General features: G+C 41.3%; 1 protein-coding gene across 3 annotated transcripts in view; it reads left to right on the top strand.

The window, feature by feature from the left end:
- The first annotated feature begins 3384 nt into the window (after positions 1–3384).
- The window catches only part of CDYL (chromodomain Y like), a 105741-nt gene continuing 92954 nt past the window's right edge, over positions 3385–16171 (top strand). For 2 of the 3 annotated variants that reach the window (XM_054516437.1, XM_036378594.2), the window contains exon 1: positions 3388–3765. Coding sequence is in view for 2 of the 3 variants with exons in the window: in XM_036378594.2 (XP_036234487.1) it covers positions 3742–3765 (24 nt within the window). In the remaining variant the exon portion in view is untranslated. Of the gene's footprint in view, positions 3766–16171 lie in introns of all 3 variants that reach the window. The other variant, XM_054516435.1, reaches the window with a different exon arrangement.

Genomic DNA, 16171 nt, shown 5'->3' with positions numbered 1-16171 from the left:
GTTAATGCCTACAGCACAGACCAGACCATCCCATTTAGTCATATCAATCCTGCCTTTTGAAATCCTTCAGCTATTCACTGGCTGTATCTCAATGACTAAATGCTTCCTTCCTAAGCCTTACTCCCAAATACTAAAAGGCAGATAATCACCTTAATATAACCAAACAGAAGTTACTGATAGTCACTTGATTATCAAGAGTTCTGATCTTGCGCATAAATCTGCATGTGAAATATGTCTGTCATCCCTTGGCTAGAGCAAATCCTAGAGATGTAGACCCATTCCCATCCAATACAGATCTCCATGATATTTTCAATACTGTAAACTTTCAGCTAGCTGTGACCTACCACCACAACTATTTCAAATTCAGCTGTTCTACCATCTATGAAGATCTTGGTAGACATTACAGTGGCACACAAAGAGGTCAAAATTGAGTTTCAAAGGAACTTGATTCCATTATCTGTATTTTGCCCACAAATTAGAACATTCTTTATTCAGCTAAAGGGAACAATTGTCCTCCTGACTTTACCAGGAGTGCCACTAAGGCAATTGACCACTTCAAACTGGAAGCTCTGTATGCACATTGCAAAACTTCCTGCCTGGCTGACATTGTCCGGTTCTTTCCCAAGGTGGATTAACCGAGGCTGTTCAACCATCTCTGAAAACATTTGCTGCCATTGTCAGAACTCAAAGTGGCCTGGCTTTCCAGTCTTCCTAGACTGCTCCATTACAGTTCCATAAAACTTCTCTTCTGGAGAAATTTATATGCAATGTTAGGAAAGACATTTAGGAAACTGGCAGTAAGGCTGGCTTCAACAAACAAAATATTGTTGAAATTTGATGCATCCTGCCTCCAGTGAGGAACACAAGAAACACCTTAATAAGAAAGAAACAATGATTTTGACAATTCATCATGCAACATTTGGACTACTTGAGTTTTTTTCTAGAGAAAGCAAAATGAGAGCAAGCTAACATGGAACCTTGTGTACCAACTGCAAGAAGCTGTCACAAAAACCTGGTACCTCTCAGATGCTTGAGCCATAGCACTATCACATGGTATTTTTGAATAGTGTGATTGATTCTCCTGAAAAAGTCTTACCAAGCAACAAAGACAAAAGGTTAGAATGGAAGGCAAAAAATAATTAATGGCAATGCAAGCAATGAATATGTGTAAAAGAAAAAGTTCTTTCACTGAAGGTGAATTGTGGAACATGGTTAGAACACTAAAAACTAGTGTTCTTGTAACTGAGCTTTGGCTCTTTCCTTGAAATACGAAAAATGGAGAACTACTGATCAACAGTACTTCTTTTGAAACATCCAGAAAATCAAAATGCTCAAGACCTGGTTTACTGCAATGGTGAGACCCTTAGTACAGATTAAGATGCTCTATTTTTATGCCTTTGCAAAACAAAGTAACACCTTCAGCAACCACTGCCACCATCTCTTTGCTATCATGTGAATACTGATTACCTTCAAAGACTGTCCTTCAAAGGGAGGCTACAACAGTGACATCACTCTGTGTACAGTTCAAAAAGAATTTGGCCTACCTCTTAGGAATGGTGATTTAATGCTCATCTCCAGAAGGCAGCCACAGAGTTTACCACATCTTAACCATCTTAAGTTTGTATATAGGCCCATCCTTCCACCAAGGATCCTGCTCTTTCAGCACCTTAGATTAAGCCTAGCCCTTAAATATATCAAGGAGTGGATTAAAAACCTTTTTGTAGACTAGTTAGAAGATTAGGCAAGTATGAAAAGTATGAAAGTTCTTAGATGTTTTATCTGCATAAATGACATCCATCTTGAAGATCAATACAGAACTTCAGTTATCCAGATGCAGGATGTTGCCCTTGGAGACATGGACATATTTGTCATAAAGAATGGGCAGACTAATCAAGTCTGAGAAAGGAATCTCCAGCTCTTTCTACGTAAATCATCCAAATCCCATAAATGAACCATTTTCTGAATGACTATCTGGTGGACCAAGTAGAACAAAGTAGAACATTGAACTATCAAAGTAGAACATTTGAGAACATTTTTTAAAAAGACCTCTAAAAGACTTTGAAAAAAAAACCCCAAAACTTTGGTTAAAATGAGTTGACTCAATGGGTTGGTTGATTACATAAATGTGAGGAACTCTGCGCCAACCTGTGCTGTTCTGTGGCAGAGAATGGCTCCCTGGCGTGGCACGGAATACGAAACACTCACTGGAACAAACACTGAGGTATGACAGAGCACACAGTTTGGCATTCCTGTCCTGACACTGGTTTTGTCCCACTCTTCAGCCCTTTTGAGATCAGAAACTATGCCTTGAAGAATTTTCTCTCGAAGAAGTAACTCAGTAACTCGTTCCATCTACCTTTGCATAACAAAGCCTTCCATTCATCAGGTTCATGGCTAGCTACACAGCACTTCATGTGAGGCACCCCTAGACGACACACGAGGTGACAAGAACAGGTTGCGGGGTGTAACTAGCCATGGACTCATAAGCAGGTCAACAGTTCAGCTACTTTCTGTTGGCCCATCATCCCACGGAGGCCTTGGCGGGGCCTTCCCGGCTTGGCAAACACGGTCAGCCGGGAGATGGAAGGCACATATCCGGTGTTGGCAGCCACCGTCGAGGCTGTTTAATTTCTTTTACGGCGAAGGCATCCAACCAAGGAAGTTTGGACGGGGAAGAAACGCGTGCAGACGCGTTATGCATCTCACCACCGCAGGGCGATGGACGGGGCGATGGTGGAGCCCGCGGGGAGCGGAGCTCGGAGGGCGGCGGAGGGGCGGCCACGGGGGGCTGCGGACGGGCACGGCCGGGGGCTCGGGGGCGTGACCGGAGCCCTGCACGTGCGCGGCGCCCCGAGTCTTCCCACCACCGCCCCGCTCCCAACTCCGTGTCCGTCCCGCGGGCACATCCCACACTCCCGCACCCCTCCTCCTCCCGCTCCCATCACCCGCGGTTTCCCGGGCGCGCGCCCCCGCCGCCCCCCGCGCGCCTGCCGGGCTCAGCTGAGCAGACAATGGGAGATCAAAGCCGGGATGGGGTGGGGGGAGGAGGAGGAGAAGGAGCAGGAGGAGGAGGAGGAGGATGGTGCCGGGCGGCGGCGGGGGGGGGCGGCTGGTGGAGCCGGCGGGGCGGAGAGCGGTGGTTCGCGTGTGGCGCTGCCTCTCTGCGCTCGATTAGTGTTCCTGGGGAGGGAGCGAGCGAGTGTAGCCGCCGGCGGACGGAGGGGTGCGGGGGGGCGGGGGGGGGGCGAGCACGCGTGTGAGTTCTGTGTGCGCGGGTGCGCGCGGCTGCGTGCTCCCGCAGGCGCGCGCTCGGGCGCGCGCTCGGGTGCGCGCGCGCCGGGCTGTGCGAGGGCGAGCCGGGAGAGCGAGCGAGTTGCGCAGCTGCCGTGCGCGCACCCCCCCCGCCGCCGCCGCCGCCGCCGCCGCCGCCAGCGCCAGCAGCAGCAGCAGCAGCAGGGGCAGGAACAGGAGCACCTCACTGGCATTTAACGAGCGGAGCTGCTAGTTGCGCTGGAGAGAGACGCGCAGGGAGGAGGAGGAAGAAGAAGAGGAGGAGGAGGAGGACGGGAAGAGGAGAAGGAGGAGGGGAAGAGGAGGAGGAGGAGAAGAAAAAGAAAAAGAAGAAGAAGAAGAAGAAGAAGACGAGGAGGGAGAAGAGGAGGAGGAGGCCAAACGGACACCAACTGAAACAAAAGTATTTCCAAACCAGCACCCAACTCCACCTTGTGAGGCTCCCACAGCATGGCTTCCGAGGAACTCTACGAGGTAAGAGCCCCCGAGCCCCGCCGGCCCTGCCCCCGGCCCCGCCGGCCACCGCACCCCACCCCACCGCACCCGAGAGCGTTTTTGTTGCTCCCCGGGAGCGCCGCCGGGCTTGTCACCCACACTTGCCGCGGCTGCTGCCCCTTCCCGCTGGGCCCAGCGCCTGCGTGTGTGCCCAGCCTGGCCCCCCGCCCCCCCTTCCCTCCCCAGTTTTGCTGGAGGAGGACGGAAATGTGACTGAACGGAGGAGACGGCAAAGTGTTACCGTGGCCTGCGCTCCCCCCCCAGTCCTTTCCCCACGTTCACACAACACTTTGACTCCGGGAGGAGAAGTGGGGGTGCTGGATGGGGCGAGCAGCGCTGACAGCCCCGGCAGTGAGCACGTCGAAGTGCGAGCCCGGCGCTGTGCAAAAATGTGAGCAAAGCCGAGTTATTGCCTCTGTCCGGGCCGGGGGGGGGGGGGGGGAGGGCAGGGGAGGAGGAGGAGGAGGGGGGCAGAGGGGCTTTCCTCTTGGATTTGTGTCCATACCAAAGTCCTGTGCCACCATCGTGTGCCTTGGCCGTGCAGCAAGCTGCGGCGGTGCAAAATACTAAAATTTAAACTCCTCGGCTCTTCGTGCTCCAACGATAGGGTTGAGGTTGCGAGAGAAGCCAAAAAGATTGAAAGTTAAGGCTTTGACACGCCATCCTTCACTCGTCACTCGGGAGGTGGTCACAGCGTGTGCTGACGGGAGAGGGAGGTCTTGGGGTGAAGAAGGGAACAAGGTGACAGCCGAACTTTGAGTTTCCTATCTTATGTCTGGCAATTTCACATCCTTGCCCTTAACTGAAAAGCATCATGGTTCTCTTGGATTGAACTTCCTTGTTTTTATTTTTGCAAGAAGTTATCCCCGGGACTGAAAAGCCATCGTTGTTTTGGAGCTGTTCTTGCCTTTTGGGTAGAGAATTGGCTTCCCAAAACCAAAAATGCTCTTATCTGATAGTTAATATGCATCCAGACAGCGATATATTAAAAATATATATCCAGAGGCTGGAACTCTTAAGGTTAAAAGGATGCAGATAGCCTTCAGGACACTTGACAGAAGATGTCTTACCATACAGCTGGTGCACATGTACCTCTCCTTAATTGAGTTACATCTGTGATGCCATCGGTGAACAGACCCTGTAGAAGTCAGTGGAAGGTGCCCCGGGTGGGCTTGTATTTTAAGCCAGTTGGCTGTCAGCAGAGGTGCTACACTGATAGACTAGAAAGAAGACCGAAGGCCTGTATTCCCAAGACAGATAAATCATGGTTAATTGCTCTGGCAAGTTTCCCCATCCTCACAATGTAGCTTAAGCCACAAAAGATGTAAAAAAAATGTAGCTTAAGCCAATCTTGAAGGGATCATCCCTGAAAGTAGGAGTGAAATTTAGGAACCACTCTGTGTCTCAAGGAATTGCCAAAAACTTGCTTTGACTTTGCGAGAGTTGTGTTGGGTTTGTGGAGTTGGGCCTGTAGACTGTGATGCGGCCAGTTCTTGCTCTTCATGTGTTGCCGTGTTTGATCAAAGATGGACAACGAGATACTGGTTTTGATGGGCACTAATAAATGACCAGCAAAATTCTGTTTGCTGAGCATTGGACTGAGTCTAAGAATGACCATTGTGCATGACTCTTCTTGGCTGTCTTGTGTTCAAAATGTTGCCTTGTTTGCTCAGTAGTCTGTGGGGCGCAGTTGTCCTCTGGGTAGGTGGCACGTAGTGGCCATTGCGCAAATGCCGCTCTTGAAAAACACCTGAAGGGATACTTCTAAATTTTAAAAATCAGACACTTTCTTTAATCGTGCAAGTGCAAAGTTTAATTAAGGTGCCAAAATAGTTAATGCTTTTGGACTGACATGTGGTCAGGCTGTCTCTTTTTTCTAAATTGTTGCTCATTTTTGACAAGTTTTGTCTTATAATGAATTTTCTAGCCATGTCTGAAAAACCATAAAACAATAAATTATTTAAATATAGCGAGCACTAATTTGGGAAGGACATAGCTGTGAGTAGACATGAAATGTTAATTTTTAAGTAATTTAAACTGTTTTGTGAACTGCCTGTGTTATTGATGGTGGGCTTACTTCTGTTTCGTGGTTGTCTTATTTATAGGTCATGCCATTCAATATTGTTTGAGTCTCATGTTTGAAATCTGCTGCCATTTGTTATACTTCCATTTTTCCTTCTGGATCTTGATCTAGTGTCTTGATCAAAAAATTGTTGTGTAATCTATTTGCAATTGTTAGTTAAAGTATGAATGCCAACTATTTCTGCTGATATGTGTCATGGTTCTTCCAAAATACAAATGAAAAATCCTCTTATAAAAAATGAAGGTAAGTTTGTTTTTCTTTTCTTTTTTTTTTTTAATCTTAGTGCATTCACTTATTTGTGGGATTCTTTTTATTCTGGATGTCATCCCTGAAGAGAGGGAGCTGATCTCTATGTAGGCCAGTGATTGCAAATTCAAAGATCAAGACCTTGAAATCTACTAATGGGTTGGCAGTGTGACTGGGGCTAGCTGTGTATCCTCAATGTCATTTGTTCCCATGCATTTTAGAGGTTGTGGTGAAGACTACCCGCTATTTTTTGCCTTTTTTTCTTTTTTCTTTTTTTTTTTTTTTTACTGGGGTAGAAACATTGAAGAGGCTCTTTTCTAGATGGAAAATGCAGCAGTCAGTAATGTTACCAGCCTCTGTAGGTGAGGCAAATAACATACGTTTTGTGTTTTCGAGTTTGTTTCTTCAAGGGACAAAGTGTTTTTTAGTGAGGTGGACAGACCTGGAGTAGTTGGCAAACAAGACAGGTGAAGGAAAACATAAGAAAAGGTGCATTGGGTTTTTATTTCTGCAAGTTTGTTTCAACAGGCATTGACATGGCTCCTCTCTTTGTATGTGCCTGCTGGGATTTGTTAGTATGGTTTTTGAAAAATCCTTTTGTGCAGCCTTTGGGCAAATGATAGGGTTACCTTCTTCTTCAATGTGACAACTTTCCTTTGGCTTACTGACCTGTTTCCCACTAAACATTGTTACTTGTTCTCATCATCTTCACTGGAGTAATTAGAGTAGACCTCATTTCCAAGGTTCTTTCAGGAGCAAACTATGTTTACTGTCTCTGCAGTAAAATCCCTTGACCTCCTTTGGCAAACTCTTGCAAGTGATGTCTGGGATTGAAGTAATCCTGAGTTGTGGTTGGCATGACAAGTTTGTTTGATGAAATGTGGAAATTATTCCATACAAGTGCTCTGTGGGAGAACTGTGTGGTAGCCAGCAGGTCAGATGTACCAAGTCATGGTCAGTGGACAACGACTAATCTGTGCTGAGTTTGGAAGAGTCTCTTTCTCATAAAATTTAATAATTTGTTTTTGTATTAGGTGATGTGGAAATACATTGAAGTTCTCTACTGTTGGACATTGTGTCTACTCAAGTTACTGAGTGTTTCTGCCTTTCCTCAGGGAGCTACTGGTACAGCTGATACCCATAATATACATGGCCCACTGGATCCATTTGTGTAACTCTGGCTAGGCTTGGGCCATGATTGCTACTCACGTCAAAACATTTTTACTGGGTTTTACTGATAAGTAAGCAAAACAGTTTGTGTGAACTTTGCTGGTGTACCTATGCCTTGATGCCTTCTCTTTACTCTGTGTTTCACATTGGCATTGCTCATAAACCTAGTGTTTTAAGGTGTCCCAACCAATTTCCATTAAAATATTATAGATTAAGATACTGAAAGTCCTGTACTTCAAAATTAGACATTTTTGTACGTTTTATAGAGTGGAAAATATATATTTTTTTTAATTCTTCCATTGCCTTGCAAAAAAACATGCATTTTTTCATACTGGTGTCTAATATCCTCAAGGTGATACTTCACTTCCAATGATGATTCAGTACTTTTGGTTTTATTTTTAGAACTAAAGCCTTTGACATTAAATTATACAGATACAGTGAAATTACAAACTGAAACAAATTTCAGGAGCAACTGGCTGAAGTTCTATGGCCTGACATTAAGCTATGTGTCAGGTTTAATCACCTAATAAGTAAGCCCAAAGACACGTATTCCAAGAAAATTTAAGCTTTGTGTGTAGAGTAGTGGCCACAAGTCAAAAAAAGTGATCCTTTGGGCTGTTCTTCATTGAGTGTGCTAGTCTTCTAAATGATAGAGTGTAGAAAACTGTTGGAGAAATGCTGTCATTTTGTTGAAAATTTGATACTGCATAGGAATTACTCACTTAAACCCAAAGTTTTCTCACGGCCCTAGTAACACTGCAGCAATCGAATCTTCATCATGTTTTGTGTGCATTTGCTGAAAGTTTAAACATTTGTTTTGCTTAAGTTAACTGAAAGGGTAAATCCATTATCTGCAGTATGCAGCTTGGAGTTGTAGTTTTTAATGGCTATTTGATGAAAAATTTCTATTAGCAACAAATTAGAATTGGCTGTATATTCAAGCAATAGCCATTTTTTTCCTCATTGCAATGGGTTGTTTTCATTCAACCTGTCTTGCAGGAATTCCAGATTGTCTTGGGATCTGTCTTCTGTTGCTTGTTTCTGATGTGCTGATTCCCAAGACCTTGGTTAAAGATGTTGTTCATAAGGAGGGACTTATAGTCATTGAGGTGTAATGCCTAAGTTTTTATGAGTTTATTTTGACAGCTGGTGGAAATGCTTGTTGCAGGAGAGGTAAAAGACACAAATTTGCTTGACTGACCCTACCCAACTAAGACTAGGAGTTTACATCAGATGCGTTTGTGCTGCATCCACTCCTTAGGAACTATTCATCTGACTTAAAACAGAGTTGAGGATTAGCTGTTCATCCTCCATGGTTGACTTTAACTTCTTTAAACTAGAGCACAAATACAAGAGCACTGCAGGAGTGGAGCCATCACATTTATTGTAAGAAACTTGACTTTTCCATGTTCCTTGCCAAGCTGCTTTTAACCAGCTTGATTAGCCCCAGAACTCTGGACAAAATTGAGGACTAGTGCCCTGTCTTCTGCTGCTGCTGCAGGGGAAGTGCTTGACCTGCCCCTGGGGTTTTCTCCAGTGTGCCCTGCCCTCCATGGTGCCACTGCCCTGGCAAGGCTCAGGGCTGCTCCCAGGGAGAGCTCAAACACATGCAGGGATAGGAGTGAACCTCTGTCTGTGTCCTGTGTGGAGCGCAAATGGTTCACAGATATGGAGATGTCTTAGCAGGTTTTATGCACAAAACTCCTTTGTATGTGCATGTACAAAATCAGTATAGTAAAAATAATGGTTTTATTTTTTCATGTATTACTTCTTTTGAATTGCTCATGTCCATCACAGACAAAAAAAAAAAATGGAAGGGAGGGAAAGTGGGAAAGAGATGTCTCATCCATAAAGCCTGTGAGGCTCTGATAATTCTTAACCTTCACAGTCTGTCTTTTACTGTGATTTAATTTATTGAGTTTTTTGGTCAATCAGAGATTTATTACTATGGTGCCAGTCACGTTTAGAGTTACAGAACAATTACTTCCAACTTGCAAGACTGTACTATCACAGAAGGTTGCTTACACTATGCTGATGTTCAGTACCTCTTGAATGAGGATAAATTATCGGACACAAAGAACTTAATGAGACATGCCACAGCCCCTTGTTCTTCAGGAAGGTTGGCGTAGCTGGTACAGCATCAGGGTTGCTGTGTCCCTTTTAGACTTCTCAGTAGGTGCAGCTTCATTTCTTCCTGACTGCTGCAGCATTTCTGATCTGTGCCAAAGCAGTAGAAAAAACCAAGTCACTAACAGTTATGCTTTCATCTTATTCAACCAGACTATGTGATAACTGGATGTGCAGATCTGTTGGATATAACAGAGAAGCAGCCCTATAATGCCACTCTTATTCTTCTGTAATAAATTCCAAATCTGCTATTACTGGGCAGTGTATTATTTTTGTGTATCTGTTGGAAGCACAAGCTCCACAAACTGTACTTGCAGGGTAAAAAGGGATGCACAAATCTCTCCCTGTTCTCTTCTATGCCTTTGAGGTTTTGAATGGCTGGATGCCACATGATAGATATTATGGGTCAATAAATACAGGGTTGATTATTTTTTTAATCTTAGAAAAAATATTTATATTTATAATCAGCCCACCATGTGGTTTCTCTGACAGTATGCTGCTAGTCCAGAAAATACCTTAAAAGTACAGATTTTATATTATCAGATGTATTTTCCAGAGCTGTAGTATCTCTCTACGAAGAGCTTTTATTTTTTCTGATTTCTGATGAGCTTTTAATATTTACACACAAGAATTTTGTGCTCTTTGAAATTATTTCTTTGAACTTCTCTCCATATTACTTAGAGGAAAAGAAAACTGGCATGTTACTGGTTCAGTACACTGTAAAGGCAAAAATATTTACTGTTTTCATAAACATCCTCATAAGATTCACATGTGTCCCTTAATGGTGACCTGTGGCAGATATTTTTCAAGGCATCTATTCATATGTATGAATACACAGGATGGATGTGGATTAAAAAGCATATTTTTATCATAGATCTACATTTTTAAGTTACTGTAAAGCCACATTGGTAGGATTAATTGTAAAATAAAGCAACTATTTTCTAAGTATCTTTTAACTGTAAATTGGTTGTATTGAATAGTGGAACTATGTAACTCAGTTTTGTTGTGGTTCTTCAGTGAGGCTTCACATTTTACTATCACAGTACATACAATGAATTAGTAAAGCTCAGATCAAATCTTTCTTCTTGGCCCTGTTAAGTCTGAGGGTTTGTTTCATTTCTTTTGTGGAGAAAGATAAAGTATATATTCAAGTGGCCTAACCACATTTGTAGTTGTGCTTCTCTAACTCTTCTGCCCCCACAGTTTGTTACACCTTTTAAGGAAATTAAGTGTTCATTCTTTGCTGATTGTCATAGTAGCAAATGAAAAATCAAAACTCTGTTATTTTTTTAATATCCTGGATTGAAAGGGAAGGAGCTCTTCTCTTCTCTTCTCTTCTCTTCTCTTCTCTTCTCTTCTCTTCTCTTCTCTTCTCTTCTCTTCTCGTTTGGGTTGGTTTTTTGTTTAAATAACTTTGTGATTTTCATTTTGCAGAGACATTTAAATACTTCTCTTAAGCATCTTCGCTTCCTGTAAAATACTGGATTATGGAAATTTGCTTGGTTTAGGGAAAAAATTTGGCTCTATTTTGGAGATGCCCCAGTTTAAAGCAAGTTGTGGGAAGTATATTGTGATGTGTTTATCACAGAAAAATGTTACATGTACATTTTGTAAATACAAATGTAGGGGAACCATTGAGGTACATTCTTAAGAGTGTTGAAATGGATATATATCAACTTCAAAATACTTTCAAGACTATGATGTGTTGAATGTTGTATTCAGTGGATATTCAGAAGTGGGTAATTTATGAAGTTCCTTCCATTAAATGCAGTTCTTCAATGAGGCATCATCAGGATATTGATAGCATTTTTGTTACCAATCACTAGATGTATGAAGGGTAGAAAACAATTCAAAGTATATTTGTGAGAGTTGACTGGAGTATAGTTTGGCTAGTTGTTAAATCATGCTCATTTGTTGTGTTTTGATTTCAGCACCTGCTTTTCCCCAGTTCTTTGTATGGATAAAACACAGCTTGTGACAGCACAGTGTGACAATTCCATTTCACTTTTGTGTCGAGGTCACTTACAGAGTTAAAACCAACAGACCTGGGATTGTGTCTGTAAGAAATAATGGAATGTAAGGCTCTGTGTACTGACACAAAGGATCCATCCAGTTCAGCACCCTAATTCCTATCACAAGTCCATAATGTCTCACTGTAGAGTGAAAAATGGGAACTATGGCACAGCAAAAGTCATTGGGAGCTTTCATGGCTGGCTTTGTTGGGACAAGGCAGATTTCAGCCTTGATTATAAAATACTGGCAACATAACCTGAGCTGCCCAGATGTTCCGAGCCCACATTCATTACCTGAGCACATCTGCCAGGGGTTTGTGGCTGCAGGCCACAAATACATTGTTGTTCCTGAATTCTGTGTTAACTTGAACTCAGATTTTTCAAGAAGAGGTTGTTAGTGCGTGTGATCAAACAAAACAAATGTTAACTCTGTGTTGAACTTCAAGTCATCAGCTTGAGGTTGTATGCTCTAGATATCTACAGAGTCTTCAGCACAGACTTGATGTGCTGACGGACTGTATCCCAAAATAAGGTCTAGCTGGCAGCTGTGTGGAAGTACACTCAGCCTAGAAAATTTGGAGAGAGGAATGTGCCCACAAAATAAGACAAATTGTAATAGCACTTGTAATAATAACTCTAGGAATTCATCTCATTATTTGAAGTTAGTACTGTTTTGTAAGTATAAACCATAGTAGATTGTACCAAAGTATAATATATAAAGGTTACGAAGACTGATGGAAAACTTCTTTGAAAACAGGAAAAAACAGCATTTTTTTCTCCTCTGTAAGCTTTTTGCCATGTAGTTACTTTATAACTTAACTCTTAGGTGGCTAGTCATGTTTTCAAGACTAGCACATTTTTTTCTCACTTATTTAGTTTAGAGATAAGGACCAAACTTGATCTTGAATTAGCAGTGCTTTCAAAGAACAAAGAAACATAAAGTAAGAGCAGTGACGTTTACGTCAGACAGAATCTTGAGCTTTTGTTCTTAGTGTATTTTTCTGTGGAATTAGTTTGTAAATATAGTTATGCTAAATAGATATATTCACAGCAACTTGTCAGTTGAGTGAGCATTTCCAGCTAAACAATTTCTAATGTTTCTTGTAAATGATGCTTCGACCTCAGTTTGCCACCCTCTTTTGCAGCTGAAGGAGTAACTAACTAGATGTCCAAGCATTCCCAAGTGGAACAGAAGATTTAATGGAGTGCAGTTTCAGGGCAGTCAATCAATTTTCACTTGTGATGTAGCAAAGTCAGAAGTTTCAAAGAGCAAATTTAAACTGTTGGTGCACATCAGGTTTTTTTGTAATATATGTATGTAGAGAAGGTTAAAGCCCAGCTTTGAAATTTTTTCTCCTCTTTGTCTGGTTCATGTGCTTAGTGTTATGTGCTTTGCGTTTTGATTTGATTGTACAAAAGGAAATGTGTGGAGTGGGAGGAAAAAAGGACACTTGATCTCTATTTGGTTTTAATCTGAAAAAAACTTCCATAAGACAATATACTACGGAAGTCTAGGACAAGTTTATCATTATATGACTTTTGAAGGCATTGGCTTCCAGAGAATTAACATTGGCATGAGCTGTATTTTTACCCAGGTCATCAAGGAATGATCAGTAACAACAAAGAATTTTTTTTCCAAATGCCGAAGGCAAGTAGGTTAACTTCCTGTTTCCAAAGATCCATCAGTGTTTCAGATTCTATTTCACTCCTGTTAGAGGCATCTCTCTTCTATCAGGGCAGCTCCTTAATTGATTTGTTTTTCCTCTCTCCCACATTGTACTCATCAGCTCTCCTGAGGTTTGTGCTTATTTATTTAAACTACCCAAGAATAAAATATTGGGTTCTGAATAAGAAGATGGAAATCACTGTATTTGAGGATGCTTCTTTGAGATGAGACACTGTAGGACTGCTAAAACATGGAAGCTGGTGTATCAAGCAGGTGTTGATTTGACAGCTTAAGTCCATGACTACAATGGATATTGGAAACCCAATGGTTATAAAGGGTTATGACTTCATAAAACTTTAAAACTATACAAAGATGGGATAATCTTCATTTTTTCATCAGCAGGATACACACCACCGGTGTAGGAAACCTGTACCATACTTTTCTACTTCCTTAACAGTAAAGATTTAATAACATGGTTTTTGTCTTTTATTAGATTTTTGTTTTAAATGCTTATTGAGGAAAATCATCTTATCTTAAAACAACTTATCTTTAAAAAACAATTCTTTACAAAGGTTGATTTAGGTTTTAAGTTCAGCTTTCCTGAAACTGGTGTGATGCAGAAGTATATTGAATAAGATGGTGTTTTGGGGGTTATCGATGCATGGGTTATCGAAACATGGATTTAGTGGGGAGATAAAATGAGCACTGGGACGTGATATGGTTTCTGTCCCCATGAACATTGGATTTTGAGCCACTCATAGTGACAGGTGAAACTTTACTGTTACTAATTTATAGCTACACCCATATTATTTTCCTACATATATCCAAATAAAATAATTTGCTATGCTCTGTTCTTCCTACCTTCAGATACTTATGACACTAAAGCACTGATGGACAGATATCAGTTAAGTTATACTTAGAGTGTGAGATGTATTTTTTCAGTACAAGTGAACATCTTAGTTAAACATAGTGCTGGTATTGGTCTGTAAAATGTGAGGTTCTTTATTGTTGAGTGTTATTTGAATATATTCTATATTCAGTATTAATTGAACTATCCAATTCTATGTTCCTTTTTAAGGTAATTACAAACCAGTTTATCCTAAAAAATTCAATCCTTCACACCTGAGCATATATATATATGTCTAATCAAAGCTGAGAAATGTAACAAAACTGATTCCTTGCATGCACACAAAGTAATTTCTTTATCATTCTTACTGTCAAGCAAAAATCATGGGAATTAATGAGAGTCATCATTCTAGCCTATATATCTCTGTATATGGGTTTATTATTTCTATTAATGAAATAATGCTTTATTTGGCCCTTTATTTTTTATGTGTACTTGTTTATATTGATGAAGCTGGAACTAAAAGTATGTGACTAAAGGTGATTAATTTGGAAAAAAGGATTTTATATGTCTGCATGCTAAATAAAGACTTAAAGTATACTGAGACAGTAAATTATGAGAAAGGGAAGAAGAAAATAATGCTTGACTGTAGAACCAGTGGAATTTTATCTTGTGCTTGTCACTAAATTAATACTTCCTTTCTATTAATTTGTCCCTTTTGTCCAGTATTTGAGTTCTACCTACCCAATGTCTTTTCAATACCTGCCTCTCTCATTTTCAGTCAAACCACCAGGAAATTCTTTTTCCATCCAACTTGCCAGAAAAGGGCACTTTCAGTGTGGAATTAGTTGCCTATTGATTGTAAAATAAGGATGTTTTCTGTTTTTTCTGGAAGAAGCTGGAAATTGGTTATCTAGTGGAAGAAAGGCCTATGCGTTAAAATTGCTTTATCTTTTGTAGAAAGATGGGTAGGCAGGGGTTGTTGAGTGAAAATGGAGGTTCTCATCATTAGGTCGCCTGAGCGCTGTTTCAAAAAGCGTAATTCTCTCTTTTCTCTGTCACAGTCTAGCGTTGTGCGTATCACTCAGACTCGGATTTCAGAGATGATTGCTCATCTCCCTGACAAAGTTTGAATCCCTGAGCCAAAGCACAAGCAGAATAAAGCCTTTTTCTTTTTTGTTTTTCTTTTTTCCCCCCAGGTAAATATTGTCAAAACATCTTAGAATAAAGTAGAGCAGGCTAATTTGGTCTGATAAAGAGAAGCTATGCTGCAAGTACAAGCTACATACAGACCTGTCCCCTTTAATGTTGGTGTTTGGTTTGGTTTTCATGGGGCTAATTGCAGAGAGGTATTCAGCTTGCATGCAGTGGTTTTTTGGTGTCCTCTGCAGTCAGTGAGGACTTCAGGCCAGAAGGCCCTTTAGACTATTTAAGTGAAATTTCTCTAAAAGGTCATAGACTTTATCCCCTTCCTCTGTAAAAAAATACACAAAAGTGAATTGGGTTAATTTAGTCAGTTAAGTTAAATATACTTAAATGTGGCCTCCTAAGCAATAAGGTTTTGTTTCCTTTTTCTACAGTCTTCTGATCCTAATGCAGGATAATACCCAACTTTTCATTCATTATAGGCTTTCCCTTGGGGCTGTGAACTGTGTTAGTAGGTGAATGTTGCTAAGGGATTGTACTGTTGAAGCATAAAGGGTTTAAGCATATGGCGTAAGCTAAGGCTTGTTATCTGAGTGACAATAACTGATCAAGTTATGTTTTTAAATAATTGTTATATTTTACTTCCTTTTATATTAAGTCTCTGAAGGTATTCAGGTGGCTATGCTTTATGATTGACTTCAGTTGTCTCTGCTTGGATTGCTCAGCTGTTCCACAGCAGCAGCTTGGCCATGTTTTAAGAGGATTGGAAAATTGATCTGGCATCATTAAAAACAACCAAACAAAAAACTCTGGCTCACAAATGTTTGTTTGGTTGAAACAGTTCCTCCGCCTGTTTCTGTGAGTGGCCGTACATGTACTTGCCAGGATGACAAAGCAGGTGTGGAAGGTTATTGAAGCTGTTGAGCTTCTGAGTGATGGCCACAAATAAACAGCCTTAGTGAGCAAGTCCTGAGACAAGGGAAAAACTCTGTGTATGCTGACAGTGTTTGTGTTGGTTTTTCACTTAACATTTCTTTGAACAGTGTGTTATTTAACATTTAGGAGACTGTCCACTTCCAGCTGTGAGTACT

This window comes from Molothrus ater, chromosome 1 (assembly GCF_012460135.2).
Source record: "Molothrus ater isolate BHLD 08-10-18 breed brown headed cowbird chromosome 1, BPBGC_Mater_1.1, whole genome shotgun sequence".
Taxonomy (NCBI): Eukaryota; Metazoa; Chordata; class Aves; order Passeriformes; family Icteridae; genus Molothrus; species Molothrus ater.
This window is presented reverse-complemented; position numbering and strand designations above follow the sequence as displayed.